Below are 15529 nucleotides of genomic sequence, written 5' to 3' on the forward strand. Positions count from 1 at the left end.
TTGAATTTTCCATTACTTTTCGACTAACCCTCGTATTTGGCTCAAAACTGAAAATTTTCATAAATTTCAACATTTGTATTAGGAGAGCATAAGTTGCATCGGGTCTTTTTCAAAAAACAACTTGAATTTTCCATTACTTTTCGACTAACACTTGTATTTGGCTCAAAACTGAAAATTTTCATAAATTTCAACTTTTGTATTAGGAGAGCATAAGTTGCATCGGGTCTTTCTCAAAAAACTTTTGAATTTTCCATTACTTCTCGATTTCGATTTTCGTTCGAATACGTGGAGCGCCCTTGAACGGAAAAACGTAAAAAACACCATAAATAGTCATTTATGGACAAAAATAAAGCAAGCCACAGCTACTTTTTATCATTTATTAATCAATTATCCATATCAGTTATCATTTACTGGCGAATTAAGCAAAAATTTGTCCTAATGTTCGATTTCGGTTCCCAAAAAAAACCCATGTATGCTACCTGTCGATTGTTTGGGAACCAAAATAGAACTTTTGGCAAATATTTTTGCTTAATTCTTAGATAAATGATAACTGATAATATAGATTAACCGATAAATGATATAAAGGGCTCCTGCTTGCTTTATTTTTGCCAAAAAATTATTATTTAGGTTTTTTTTTACGTTTTTTCGGTCTTAAACGACCCACGTATATGAACTAAAATAGAACTTTTATTGAAAATTTTTGCTAAATACATCAATAAATCGCATCTAATATCATATATTATTTAATAAACAATCTTAATAGGCTCTCGTTAGCTTCATTTTTGCAAAATAATAGAAATTTATTGCGTTTTTACAACTCAACTTTAACTGAAAATATTTTTGCTTAATTCTTCAATAAATTACTTCTATATTAAAGGTTATTCAATAAAAAGCTAATAAAATTAAAATATTTTATTAATTAGACCCAAATATTTATTAATTACACTAATTCAAACATATTTCTTTCAATTAATAGTTTAATACATAATATATATAACGTATTTAATAACTAACAGTTTCTAGGGACTTATAAAAGTAAATACAATTACAAAACCAGGAAATTAANCCTTTAGTGTGTACCACTTAATTTACAAATTTTATTTAATATTTTGTATTATTAGTTATTTTGCACATTTTTAGTCATATTTTAGATAACTATAGATAGGTTAATATAGTTTGTATCTGCCTGTTGTAGCATTTTATCTTTTCCTTTATTTTTCATTCCATTTCAGTATTGTTAAAATTAAAATCATTTAAAAAAGGTACAGTAAATTGATTACAATTAACTGATGAATTATATTTCACTAATCTCTTTACCAGTTCAATTTGCTTGTTTTTTCTGTTTATAAAAAATAGGCTTTCTTAAGTAAATAAATAGTTTATTAGAGTTAGGCGATGTTTTCCTTTGATATTTTTAATATGATTTTTGTTAATTATTTTAAAAAATAACGATTTTAAAAACAAAAGGTTAATTTACGTAATCGTAACCTAAGTTTTGGCGCACCGGTGTACACTCTACCAAGCATCGCGGGTGACTAACTATTTCAGTAAAATGTTATTGTTATTATACGACAAGAATGCGACAGCCAATAGAAAATTAGGTCAGGTCGCACCTGTTTGCGCAGGGAAGCCCTTTGGAGTGGCGGCGGCGGAGGTGTTTGTGAGAGTTCATTCGCCTTTAGGCGCCACTTTAAATATCGAAAGTTAATGTATCCATTATTTAGACATTTATGCAGCGATTTTGATGCGATTTTTACTAAAGTACTAGAAATTTAATGTAGTTTATTAAAATTACCGAAATGTTCCTGCAATCGACGAAGTTAAAGTTAAATTTGAATGTATCTCTCCTAGGGAGCTAGGATCAAAAACAACAGTAAATTCAGCATCTTTTTCAGGATATGTCACAATCGGCACTGCTTCAAGTTTAAATAAATTTGGGTCATCAAACTGAAATAACCAACATTTTATTTTTATGTTTTCTAAAATTTCAATGAATTGTGAATGAACTTACATAGGGCGTATATTCCGTGGAGGTTTTGGCAGTATTTTGTATAATTCCTTTTCCAACTTCGGTACGTCCCAAGATGGCATTAAAATAAATAATGTAATAAAAACATACACGAAAAGACAAGTAAAATACCTAAATTATAAAATGGCGATGTATTGTCAATTTTATTCAAGACATAGATAAATGTTAAAGGCTATAGAAGTGACCATAGATGCCTGTACACAACAGATAATTGATAGAAGAAAATCATAGATGTGGACAATAGATATCTGTTAGAGAACAAAAACCATAGATGCCAGACATGGCAAATTACTATGAAAATAAGTACTATCAAAATAATAAACAGTAAAGCAATTTATTACCTCAACGATAACTCTATGGTGATCATGTTTCATTCCTAAATACATTAATGTGAATTGGACTTCATTCGTTCTCTAAAAATTGCACTTTCCAAGGATTCCACTTCTCCACATTTTGAATCCTTATTTTTTGTTTTCTTGTTCGTTTAATAAGTTTAAATGATAACCTGTCGAAACAATTTAATGTTAGTTTCATCTTAACTATTATGTTTTAAAACATAATAAAACGGTCCAACTATAACAATTCAGAAGAGTAAGAAACTTTAGCAGTAATTATTGTGAAACAAATGAAATACAAGATTTAGAAAATCACAAACTATTTCACACACAACTTCATAAAATAATTAAAGATTTCTTACCCTTTCAACACATGACTCCACTCCAAGTCCAAGAGAAAGAAGAGTGGGGCTCTGTTTCTTTACATTTCGACTCCTTTTGATTTACCCTCTGTGTTCATTTACATATTCTGTTTTCATGGAAACCTGTTGGAACAACTTAATGTTAATTATTATGTTCATTAGATTTTATTTTATTATAAATGATAATTACCATCGTTAACATCCTATGTCTACGTATTTTTCGACCACCTCATCAGAAATATTTTTGGAAATAAAAGTAAATCTGACTGTCACTGATAACATCTGCAAGTAGTTCGTCCATATAGGTAATCCAAGAATGTTATCTGCAAGGCAACCCTGTATATAAAAAAAAAAAACAGTCGTTAAAACCCAATCTCTACAATAAGAAGGCAAAGATGAAAAACTTTTGAGAAATATTTAACATATTTTGGCCATAAAACGAAAGCAATTCTTCACGACGTGGTCACATCAGTATGAAAAATCTACAATCATCGCCTAAATCTGTTTTCAAAATTCAAAAACTCTTAGCAAAATACCAATTATTCGATCTCAAATAAACTAATAATCTATAAAAATTCATATTGGATAAATAGTCAGGTAAGATGGACACCCATGTTGGAGCACAAAACTAGTACGTTACCGAATTCGTTCACGCTAAATAAAATCTAAGCATCGGTAATCGAAACCCACCAAGGGCTAAATAGAAATGTATTCCACACAATCAAACAACGGAAATTAAAAAAAAATTAGAGCTAAATACCTTCAGACGTCTCCATTTACGAACAGCAAAAACGGCGGCTTGCATTATCGCCTTCTCGAAGACGATAGTTAATCGAAGCCATAGATAATAGATACATAAAGGGTGATCGAAGCCGAAGAAAAGATGACAGACAAGATCGCCGGAAGACCCATAGATAAAAATTCCTTCTATACCTATAATACATAGATAATAGGGTTTATAGATGTGTTCAATTATATTAACACAATTTAATTCCTAAATAGAAACTGATCCGTCTTTAAAGAAAATACCCCAATAAAACTACAACACTAACAAGATATTATAACTATTTCTAAAAATGAATGTAATATTTCCAAATTAATTAAAAATAATTTTTATGTAGTTGGTTAACGTATGAATGCTGTATTAGTGGGTGTATTTAAATTATGATTTTAAGGATTATATCCTATCCTATAAGGATTGCGTCAGTTTTGGGGACAGTAGCCAAGATAAACGTACTAACTATAAATTGCTTCAGATCATGAATAATTTGCTCTACTTTGTCTTTATTAAACAACATTTAATCGACCTGTTTATTTTAAGGGTTCAAGAGATAGCTAATAATCCCAAACTGCACTTTGAAGAAAGCTTTAATTATCATAATAATAAAAACCAAGCACCACCAAAGTAGTCGACATGTTCTTCAAAAAATAATTAATAGTATAATTTGTAGTTTAAGTAGTCACTACATATGAAATATGTAATAATGTTTTAATATTTTAGCATTAGTTTTGTATTTACTTAATTTAAAACAAAATATGTAAAGACAATTACTGCTTACAAAACGATTTGTTTATTAATTGAATTTAAGCTTTTTAATATTTTTGTTTTTAATTGTCTTTAAATTCAATTTTTAAGATAAAATACTGATTATGAAAAATGCACTGTAAAAGCGAAAAAATATAAAATAAAATGTAAAGTCTACAGATTTGCTTGCAAATAGTAGGTCCATTTTATGTGTTCCACATCAGTATCTTCACAATAAACAACAAGCTTACCAGTTAGAGGATATTTTCTTTCTTCCGATATTGTACTGTGACTTTTTGTACTTTGTATGGATACTGAAATTCTGTAGTCCCTTTTAGCCATAATTACATCTGTATCATTCTTCAGCAAAAAAATGGGCGACTCGCACACAAATCGAAAAAGTCTATCTTGTAAGAATGGGTTACGAAAGTCGATGTATGTTACCAGCGATGGTCTAACGAAAAAAGGACCAATTGGTTTTGGTAAATCGACTTTTGCTGTTAAAGGATATCTGAAACAAAATTATTAAAACAGAAATAAAATAGGGTTTTTCATGAAAAATAGTTGGGAAGTTAATAAAATTAAAGCTGATTCACTCGACAGTGCTTTTTCAGATTGGTCGTTTGAGCATTTTAAAAAGTTTAATCCGTAAACTTAACTGAAATATTGACCATTAATTCTAACTAACTTTAATTACACTCACCTTTCACCTTTAGTGTGTACCACTTAATTTACAAATTTTATTTAATATTTTGTATTATTAGTTATTTTGCACATTTTTAGTCATATTTTAGATAACTATAGATAGGTTAATATAGTTTGTATCTGCCTGTTGTAGCATTTTATCTTTTCCTTTATTTTTCATTCCATTTCAGTATTGTTAAAATTAAAATCATTTAAAAAAGGTACAGTAAATTGATTACAATTAACTGATGAATTATATTTCACTAATCTCTTTACCAGTTCAATTTGCTTGTTTTTTCTGTTTATAAAAAATAGGCTTTCTTAAGTAAATAAATAGTTTATTAGAGTTAGGCGATGTTTTCCTTTGATATTTTTAATATGATTTTTGTTAATTATTTTAAAAAATAACGATTTTAAAAACAAAAGGTTAATTTACGTAATCGTAACCTAAGTTTTGGCGCACCGGTGTACACTCTACCAAGCATCGCGGGTGACTAACTATTTCAGTAAAATGTTATTGTTATTATACGACAAGAATGCGACAGCCAATAGAAAATTAGGTCAGGTCGCACCTGTTTGCGCAGGGAAGCCCTTTGGAGTGGCGGCGGCGGAGGTGTTTGTGAGAGTTCATTCGCCTTTAGGCGCCACTTTAAATATCGAAAGTTAATGTATCCATTATTTAGACATTTATGCAGCGATTTTGATGCGATTTTTACTAAAGTACTAGAAATTTAATGTAGTTTATTAAAATTACCGAAATGTTCCTGCAATCGACGAAGTTAAAGTTAAATTTGAATGTATCTCTCCTAGGGAGCTAGGATCAAAAACAACAGTAAATTCAGCATCTTTTTCAGGATATGTCACAATCGGCACTGCTTCAAGTTTAAATAAATTTGGGTCATCAAACTGAAATAACCAACATTTTATTTTTATGTTTTCTAAAATTTCAATGAATTGTGAATGAACTTACATAGGGCGTATATTCCGTGGAGGTTTTGGCAGTATTTTGTATAATTCCTTTTCCAACTTCGGTACGTCCCAAGATGGCATTAAAATAAATAGGGGGTTCGGGGATTGGAGGGAGTCCAGTTAAAACGAATGTGAATGGATACGTTCCCAGCTCTTGAGTAGTTGCTTGAAGATGAACTTCGGTTGTTTCTGGTAGTAGAGGAGTGAATATGATTTCCAAAAAGTACTGAAACAAATAGTACAGATCAATACAAATAATAGCGTAAAAAGAAAACGTTATTTTAGGCCTTTTGGCGCGATTATATTTCCATTCAAAATCGCTTGATCCTACAGTTACTAGAAAGTAAACCGTATTGGGACGTTGTAAGTTGTTTAATGTCAATCGAAGCAATCGAATAAGGTTTTAAACTTATGAAATTTGTACATCGTACTTTTAGTTTCAAAATAAAATTTGTAGAATACATATCTAAAAAAGTCGCAAAGGTCTGAGATTCTTTCCCCTTTTCAAAGAAATATAATCCACTATTCGACCCTGATGTAATTCACTTTGTAATATACTCATTTACAACCACCGAAAATAGCCAACTTTTAAGTCACAAATACTTTTTCTCGGAGCTGCAGTAATGCTGGCGAAATTTTCAATACCTTTTAGCTTTTAAAAAAGTAAATGTCTACAGTTACGAAGAGCGGAAGACTGCCGACGTTCACCACCTCGAAAATCATTGACAAAATCCACAAAATGGGTTTAGAAGACCGAAAATGAATATTGCCAAAATGTTTTCAGTCGAAGTACTTTTACTTACCTCAGAATAGGGTTCCACAGTAGTCGTATTAGGAAACGAAAGAATTGGACTATCACTGGAAAAGTTAAATACAACTGGTGTCTTAATAACATTTTCAAATTTGAGTTTATGAGTCAACGGTTGCCTGACGCAAGTTGTCAGGTGTATTTGTTCCAGTTCATCGCATTTATCAATCGTTAAATTTATGATGTAGTACACGTATTCTTTTGTTTTTTCATTTTCGAATTTTACCTAAAGATCAAAACGAAATTCAGGGATAAAAACAGAGTAGTTAGCGAAACGTTAGATAAACAATTCCAATCTAGATGGTGATCATAAATATAATATAACTAGGTACCTCAAAACTTAGACATCCTTCTTTAATTACGAAAATTGTCCACGGGAACCTGATTCTGCCATTAGCAATAACGTTGATAATTTCATTAATGTCAAGTTTATATAATGCTAATTCGGCGATTGTCTTCGACGGTTTCGATTTGGCCGATTTACTGGTGCTCTTTTGCGACCCTTTGGATGTTTTCGATCCTTCTGTTACAGTTTCGGGCAACTCGGTTGTAATAACACGAAATTGTTGGGGTATACCAAGCCAGTTTTCAACTTCCAATACTTCGGTATGGTATTTTTTACAAGTGATTACTCTGAATATTTTTTCAACTGGATTAGGGGGTTCGGTAATTCCCGACAAGGTCCAAACTTGACCGTGCGAATCGGGAAATAGAAAAAAGATAAAACCCTAAAATTAAAAAATTAAACGGCATACGTTTCACCTAACGAAGTATGAACACTCGACAGTGTGAACGCTCGATAGTGTGTATTGAGAGTGAACAGTATACCAAATAATTTTTAGTTTAAAATACTAATAGTCCAAGAAAGACTATTACCCTATTCTATCCCACCAATTTTGTTATCTAGAAAATAAGTAATGTCTGGAGACTGGGATCTTGAACTATTAATATTTTGTAGATAATTAATTGAAATCGGGTAGATTAATGTAATACGAAATATTGGCGACTTTGAGGTACAATAAAAATTCAAATTACATTATGTGTTCGACCCTGACTGGTCATTTCCATGGGTGTATAAAGTACTTCACATTCTTTATATGAATGAGGTTGGATCGTAAGAAAATCGGTGGCGTGAAAATAATTTCCATTAACTTGAGGTTTAATCATCCACTCGTCATCGCTTCTGAAATTTATTTTTGATTTTGATATGAAATATTTCGCATAACAGTTAAAAGCACTCGTACGGGTTATCAACTTTGACAAATTTCGATTGTGTTTCTCTAACAGGACATATGAATCGTAATGCTTCTTTTGGTGCTGGCATTTTTATACAATTTCCAGTTAGAATAAGTTCAAGAGGCCTTCTGTAACCGTCGATATAACATGTAAGCTGAAAATCATGTATAGAAAAGGGATAAACATTGTCAACTGCTTGTGGAAACGTTCACAGTCTGAATTGATCTAATACCTTTCGTTTGAAAAGGCAATCCACTCGAGGAGGTTCAAATTTGACAACAAATGATTCAGTAGTGCCCTGAGAAATATGTCCTGACATGGGTGTTATTGAGAAAGTTTTCTGAGTCGATCTGTCAAACTTCCAGTGAAATCTTTAACGAAAATTTCAGATCAGGTACATATTTCTTGTATACAGCAAGGAGAATTTTGAGAAAGTCTTAAATAATCCTGAGAGCGTACGTCTATTTTTGCTTATTTACATATGTATTGATTAGACGTTTATTAGTACTATTTTAACTTGATCTCACCTTCCACTAGTATCACCTAAATTACTTAAAGTAACCATTTCTTCCCTGGCACATTTTTCAATTACACTTCCGAAACTAATAACACTTTTATCAAGTTCAAAATTGCTGTCTAACGAGCAACCTTTAACAGTGCAAATATTCTCCACTTTGTCTTGGATTTGATAGGATATCTACAATGCGAGGTAAAATTAAAGTTTATTTAATTGAGAATACGAAACAGTTCGTTTTATTTATACATCTTTTGTGAACGAAGTCAACCGCGATTTTGGAGAATAAATCACAGAGAATTCCATTTCACGATTCGGTAGTAATTTCGAAAATCTTTTCGGTGTAACCGAAATGGATTGTTCTATAAATTTTTGTCGCTGTACTTCAGGATCCACCTGTGGTTGACTGTTTAAAATATAAATTAAAAAAGTTTAATGGTATTTTAATAAAATTAAATATCTAATGAATATTTATATTTTAAAAGCTATAAGGTGTTGTTGCTCACACAATCGTTTTTTTCGCCGCTTCATCTTTGCTCGCCTTACTTGCAGATGAACCTTTATCCTTTTTGCCTTTTTTACCATCTGCACTTGATCCCTTGCTCCCTTTCTTTTTACCAGAATCTTTACTTTTCTTATCTTTTGTTTTGCTGCCTTTGTCTTTTGTTTTGCTACCCTTTTCTTTTGCTTTGCCACCTTTACCTTTACCTTTACCTTTCCCTTTGCCACCCTTTTCTTCACCCTGGTCCTTCTTAGAATCATCTTTTCTAATTACAATTTTATAAAAATTAATTAATTAATTAAATTTAATTTTTTTTCGTTTCTGCTTACTGTGATTTCTTTTTTGAGAGACTGACACCCTTCTTTTCTTCCTTAATTCTTTCGAATTCAACAGGTAACTTTTTAGGGGGTTTGTGAAAGAAAGGTAGTCGATTGGGTAGGTCAAACATTACGGACACTTCCGTTTTGCTGTTATTTATTACTTTAACCACTTTTTTGACTGTTTTCCCTACTTGGGGGCAACCCAAATTTATAAACCTGTTTGCAATATTAACCAATTCTAATTTCAAAGGCACTCCTTCGCCAGTAATTCCAATGTTATGTCCTTGCGAATTAACAGTAAATAAAAGCTTCATATTATAAAATCCTTCTACGAAGGGATGAAAACTGATTAATATCTTTTTGTTCTTCTTAGGGGGTATTTTCCCTGACTTAAAGTCAACTGTTAGAAACTCTACCCTCTCTGATTTGTATTCTAGTCTAGAAGCAGATTATGATCTATTTGATCTGTTATAATTGCAAATGGAATGTCTTGCTTATCAAAATTGCGACATGAATACAATTAATTTTCTTTTTAACTTCACTTACATGACCTCGGTGTCTCCACTATTCCAAAATTCTAGAACAGCGTGATAATAACTGCTTTTGTCAACTTGCAATAAACAGCGTCCAAATTTATATTCATTGAAGGAAAATTTAAAGGAGAACACAGGGACATAACCAGAGATATGAACTACATAGGAAGGACCATACAATATCTGGGACCAAAACATAAGAGTTTTGTAGTAGTTCATTTGCAATCAACCAAAATTACCTTTAAAACGATAGCGATCTTATCTACTGTTACTTTTGTTAAAGGCATCAATGTCACTAAACTTTCATCGTTTGAGTCAACTTGTACAAACCCTTCTTTCGGGTTAATACACAACTCTACCCTGTCATCAAAAGCCTCTTTCACAGTCCAGTTATAGAAAAACGCTATTTGTCCCCGATTTATTACTTTAAACGTCACCTTTTCCATGTGATGAGGATACAACTGAAGTTTTAATTGAAAAATAAATAATTTTATTGCAAACAAACGGGAATTCTGAACTCACATTATTGAATTGTATGGTGTTTACGTTATTTGCCTCTAAAGTTTTCGGTTGCATCCCTTCAATTGTGTAGTTTACTAAGGGTTCAACTTCGAAGCAACTTGCAGTTACGAATAAAGATAACGGTTTTTTTATTCTCTCTATTTTGCATTTTAATTTGAATCTGACCTCACCGATTTTTGTGGTAGTGTATGAAATTCTTGAAAGTATTAAGGGAAGAACAGACGGAATTAAAACATTAAAGGGAAAAATAAAAATGTCTTTAATGCAAATTTGTCCTTTGAGATCGATAAGTCAGAATTGAGTCTAATAGTTTAAAACTTAAGAAGTTGGTTAAAGCCCCCTGTGGAATGAAAGGATATTCCAGAGGGCTCATCTCGAAGAAAAAATTTGCATCAATGTGATTTTTCTTCTTCAACATTTTTCAAGTTATTACACAATAAAGGCACTTACTTTATGTTTTTTTCGCAATGTGGACTGACAATACCTCTTAATGGTTCTACTTCAACGCATTCGCGACCGGCTAACGAACAGAAACTGTTTTTCTTAAATTGAAAACCAATATCAAAATCTTCGCAATTTTTTAAAAAAACGTTTTCATAGGTTTCATGCCCTGCCACGGCAGGTTTTAAAGTAACATGCGAATTTGTAAAATTCACGTTAGCTTCCCTAGCTGTGCCAACTAAAAGGAACGTAGCGATCAAATTATATTTTTCAATGTGAAGTTTGTAGAATTTTTCGAAAACGTTCACTTCTTTCGGCAAAAATGTGACAGTAACGTTTGTTGTCCTTCCTTCAGGGACGCAACCCTCAGGATTGTGAATGTGGAAGACTGATACTCCTCCAGTGTCCTTACTATGAGGAATCCACTTGTACATGAAACTTTCACCCGTTGGGTTAATAATCCCAAAAGATCTACATTGGAATGATTTTTACGTAATCAGAAAGGCAAAGGGATTAATTTTCGTAAATATACATAAGAATCAGCTAAAAATTTCAAAATTTTGCCAAAACTTAATATTATTCGTATTGTAAACGGTAGATCACTATTAATAGTTATTATTATGGAAAAAAAACATTGATCAACACGAATTTTTTGTTTTTGAACTATTGCAAATGGTCAGAAGTAATTACCTTACGGTAGGCTCATCTAATCCGATTGCTTCAATTTCAAAAACTTTAATATTTTCGTCTAAAATATCGTCGCACGACTTAAATAATTACTGGGCTCTAATTCAAAATGGCACAAAGGTAACATACAGGTGGCTTTCACTCGAATTTTGAGCGGTTTCAGTGTGGGAGTGAGATTCGGTATTACTGCTACAAGGTCCGCTTCGTAATTATTTACTTTTCTTGGCGTAAAATGTATTTCGAACGTTTGAGATTTCCCAATTTTGTCAATGCATGCACTCGATGGTTTTATAATAAAAGGCAAATGCGTTTCACAGCTACAAATCGAGTCACATAGGGATGCTGATGATGCACTGAACAAAGATCTAGTGGAGGAACCCGAAGGGGTGTCATTATATAAGAAGTTTACTAAAAAAAATATTTGTTTTAGAACAGGTAATAGATAGTAAAAGGATTTAATTTAAATAAACCTGGTCTAGTTAGTTTAAAACGTTGATGGTTTCTTTGTAGAAGGGATGTGCTTGAAGATGATATAAAACACGTTTGGGGACGTTTTCTGGGAGCAATTTTTTTACACGACGTAAAAATAGCTGAACAAGGTCTCTGTTGCTCTAGATCTATGTTATCAGTTACTTCCATGAAAAACCAATCAAGTTGAAGGTCAACCGGAGATGTATTTTTGATTTGAAATTTATAAATCCCTTCCTACAAATTAAATTATATGGTTTTCCTTCACTTTGTAAGTTCGACAAGGGTTGATAAGAGAAAGGAAGAAAATTATTGCATTAACCAAACAGCTTTTACCTCAAATAAATATGTGGCTGGCACTGTAATTGTATTTTCTGAACTGCATTTATACTCTGCGTAAGAGGCGATCAATTTTGCAAAAATATTAGCAGTATACTGAGAATCTTCTACAAAATCTATATCAGGTTCCATTCTTACACTACCTCGATGTGCTATACTGCTTGGTATTCTTTTTTCTCTGTATGACACATTTCATGAGAAAATTTTGAAAGGAAAGAAGAAAGAAATGTTAATTATTAATTGTCATTCTTTGTTGCCCAGATCCCAGATAGATTACACAGGTCTGCGAAATTTTTTTTTTGAAAAGTTTTTTTCTTAAATTTGTCGTAATTGTCTTAAAAGTAATAGAAAACGATATTCATATGGTTTATATCACGTCACATTAACCCATAAATGCTCAGAGAACACATTTCCATTTGAACCCTTGCCACGTAATGAGTGCAACGAAAAAATATTAGATAACCAGTATTTCTATGTTTTTAACGATCCTATTTTCGATGGTGTGGTTAAAAATACCTCCGACAATATTAAAGCATGGAAAAATCGAAAATAAACAAAAAAAATGTGATTTTTGAATTGACTTTTTTCTTAAAAAGTATTTTTTTGTGTCCTTACGATTTTTTTATATGCTTAAAACCTATATGAATCATGACCTCGATATCTAAACATGAAATAATCACCGTTGGTCAAGTCGAAATGCCTTTACAAACTGTTGGATCAAATCAAGTTTAATGTACAGTGGTGGAAGCAATACTTTCTTCTTTCAAACTCGTATTGATAACATTTTTCACTCCGTGTTCCAATTGCATTCTAATTTGGACAGAAATGCCTAATAACAATGATTTTGATTTACCAATAAGTCCACTGTCTTAACACTTCAACACATAACCGGCATATTTTATAGTAACCCACTGTTTATCTTGGTGACAACTTCATTCTGAAGTAAGTTTAATAAGAATTTTTTACAAAGTCTGTTATATTCAATATTTACTTAACTGTTGTATATTGTCTGCAAATGTAAAAAATTACATTTGAATTGTTTTTAAAGATAAATAAAACACAATCTTTTATTACACNTGTTTTTTTCGCAATGTGGACTGACAATACCTCTTAATGGTTCTACTTCAACGCATTCGCGACCGGCTAACGAACAGAAACTGTTTTTCTTAAATTGAAAACCAATATCAAAATCTTCGCAATTTTTTAAAAAAACGTTTTCATAGGTTTCATGCCCTGCCACGGCAGGTTTTAAAGTAACATGCGAATTTGTAAAATTCACGTTAGCTTCCCTAGCTGTGCCAACTAAAAGGAACGTAGCGATCAAATTATATTTTTCAATGTGAAGTTTGTAGAATTTTTCGAAAACGTTCACTTCTTTCGGCAAAAATGTGACAGTAACGTTTGTTGTCCTTCCTTCAGGGACGCAACCCTCAGGATTGTGAATGTGGAAGACTGATACTCCTCCAGTGTCCTTACTATGAGGAATCCACTTGTACATGAAACTTTCACCCGTTGGGTTAATAATCCCAAAAGATCTACATTGGAATGATTTTTACGTAATCAGAAAGGCAAAGGGATTAATTTTCGTAAATATACATAAGAATCAGCTAAAAATTTCAAAATTTTGCCAAAACTTAATATTATTCGTATTGTAAACGGTAGATCACTATTAATAGTTATTATTATGGAAAAAAAACATTGATCAACACGAATTTTTTGTTTTTGAACTATTGCAAATGGTCAGAAGTAATTACCTTACGGTAGGCTCATCTAATCCGATTGCTTCAATTTCAAAAACTTTAATATTTTCGTCTAAAATATCGTCGCACGATTTTATAATTCGTCTGCTACTTAAATAATTACTGGGCTCTAATTCAAAATGGCACAAAGGTAACATACAGGTGGCTTTCACTCGAATTTTGAGCGGTTTCAGTGTGGGAGTGAGATTCGGTATTACTGCTACAAGGTCCGCTTCGTAATTATTTACTTTTCTTGGCGTAAAATGTATTTCGAACGTTTGAGATTTCCCAATTTTGTCAATGCATGCACTCGATGGTTTTATAATAAAAGGCAAATGCGTTTCACAGCTACAAATCGAGTCACATAGGGATGCTGATGATGCACTGAACAAAGATCTAGTGGAGGAACCCGAAGGGGTGTCATTATATAAGAAGTTTACTAAAAAAAATATTTGTTTTAGAACAGGTAATAGATAGTAAAAGGATTTAATTTAAATAAACCTGGTCTAGTTAGTTTAAAACGTTGATGGTTTCTTTGTAGAAGGGATGTGCTTGAAGATGATATAAAACACGTTTGGGGACGTTTTCTGGGAGCAATTTTTTTACACGACGTAAAAATAGCTGAACAAGGTCTCTGTTGCTCTAGATCTATGTTATCAGTTACTTCCATGAAAAACCAATCAAGTTGAAGGTCAACCGGAGATGTATTTTTGATTTGAAACTTATAAATCCCTTCCTACAAATTAAATTATATGGTTTTCCTTCACTTTGTAAGTTCGACAAGGGTTGATAAGAGAAAGGAAGAAAATTATTGCATTAACCAAACAGCTTTTACCTCAAATAAATATGTGGCTGGCACTGTAATTGTATTTTCTGAACTGCATTTATACTCTGCGTAAGAGGCGATCAATTTTGCAAAAATATTAGCAGTATACTGAGAATCTTCTACAAAATCTATATCAGGTTCCATTCTTACACTACCTCGATGTGCTATACTGCTTGGTATTCTTTTTTCTCTGTATGACACATTTCATGAGAAAATTTTGAAAGGAAAGAAGAAAGAAATGTTAATTATTAATTGTCATTCTTTGTTGCCCAGATCCCAGATAGATTACACAGGTCTGCGAAATTTTTTTTTTGAAAAGTTTTTTTCTTAAATTTGTCGTAATTGTCTTAAAAGTAATAGAAAACGATATTCATATGGTTTATATCACGTCACATTAACCCATAAATGCTCAGAGAACACATTTCCATTTGAACCCTTGCCACGTAATGAGTGCAACGAAAAAATATTAGATAACCAGTATTTCTATGTTTTTAACGATCCTATTTTCGATGGTGTTGGTTAAAAATACCTCCGACAATATTAAAGCATGGAAAAATCGAAAATAAACAAAAAAAATGTGATTTTTGAATTGCCTTTTTTCTTAAAAAGTAATTTTTTGTGTCCTTACGATTTTTTTATAAGCTTAAAACCTATATAAATTATGACCTCGATATCTAAACATGAAATAAT

General features: G+C 31.8%; 1 protein-coding gene across 1 annotated transcript in view; it reads right to left on the reverse strand.

The window, feature by feature from the left end:
• Positions 1-3853: 3853 nt before the first annotated feature.
• Positions 3854-15529, reverse strand: part of LOC108732993 (hydrocephalus-inducing protein homolog) — a 34961-nt gene continuing 23285 nt past the window's right edge. The window contains exons 45-66 of the mRNA XM_025973600.1: positions 14849-15029; positions 14515-14749; positions 14029-14452; positions 13351-13809; positions 11685-11784; positions 11471-11547; positions 10790-11251; positions 10340-10535; positions 10057-10278; positions 9831-10000; positions 9294-9722; positions 8969-9229; positions 8712-8868; positions 8476-8645; positions 8181-8319; positions 7957-8102; positions 7748-7895; positions 7045-7440; positions 6708-6938; positions 5906-6130; positions 5690-5841; positions 3854-4762 (exon numbers count right to left, since the gene is read on the reverse strand). Of these exons, the coding sequence (XP_025829385.1) occupies positions 4426-4762; positions 5690-5841; positions 5906-6130; positions 6708-6938; positions 7045-7440; positions 7748-7895; positions 7957-8102; positions 8181-8319; positions 8476-8645; positions 8712-8868; positions 8969-9229; positions 9294-9722; positions 9831-10000; positions 10057-10278; positions 10340-10535; positions 10790-11251; positions 11471-11547; positions 11685-11784; positions 13351-13809; positions 14029-14452; positions 14515-14749; positions 14849-15029 (5317 nt within the window). The 3' untranslated portion in view covers positions 3854-4425. The remainder of the gene's footprint in view (positions 4763-5689; positions 5842-5905; positions 6131-6707; positions 6939-7044; positions 7441-7747; positions 7896-7956; positions 8103-8180; positions 8320-8475; positions 8646-8711; positions 8869-8968; positions 9230-9293; positions 9723-9830; positions 10001-10056; positions 10279-10339; positions 10536-10789; positions 11252-11470; positions 11548-11684; positions 11785-13350; positions 13810-14028; positions 14453-14514; positions 14750-14848; positions 15030-15529) is intronic.

This window comes from Agrilus planipennis, unplaced genomic scaffold (assembly GCF_000699045.2).
Source record: "Agrilus planipennis isolate EAB-ADULT unplaced genomic scaffold, Apla_2.0 scaffold51, whole genome shotgun sequence".
In the NCBI taxonomy this organism is placed as follows: domain Eukaryota; kingdom Metazoa; phylum Arthropoda; class Insecta; order Coleoptera; family Buprestidae; genus Agrilus; species Agrilus planipennis.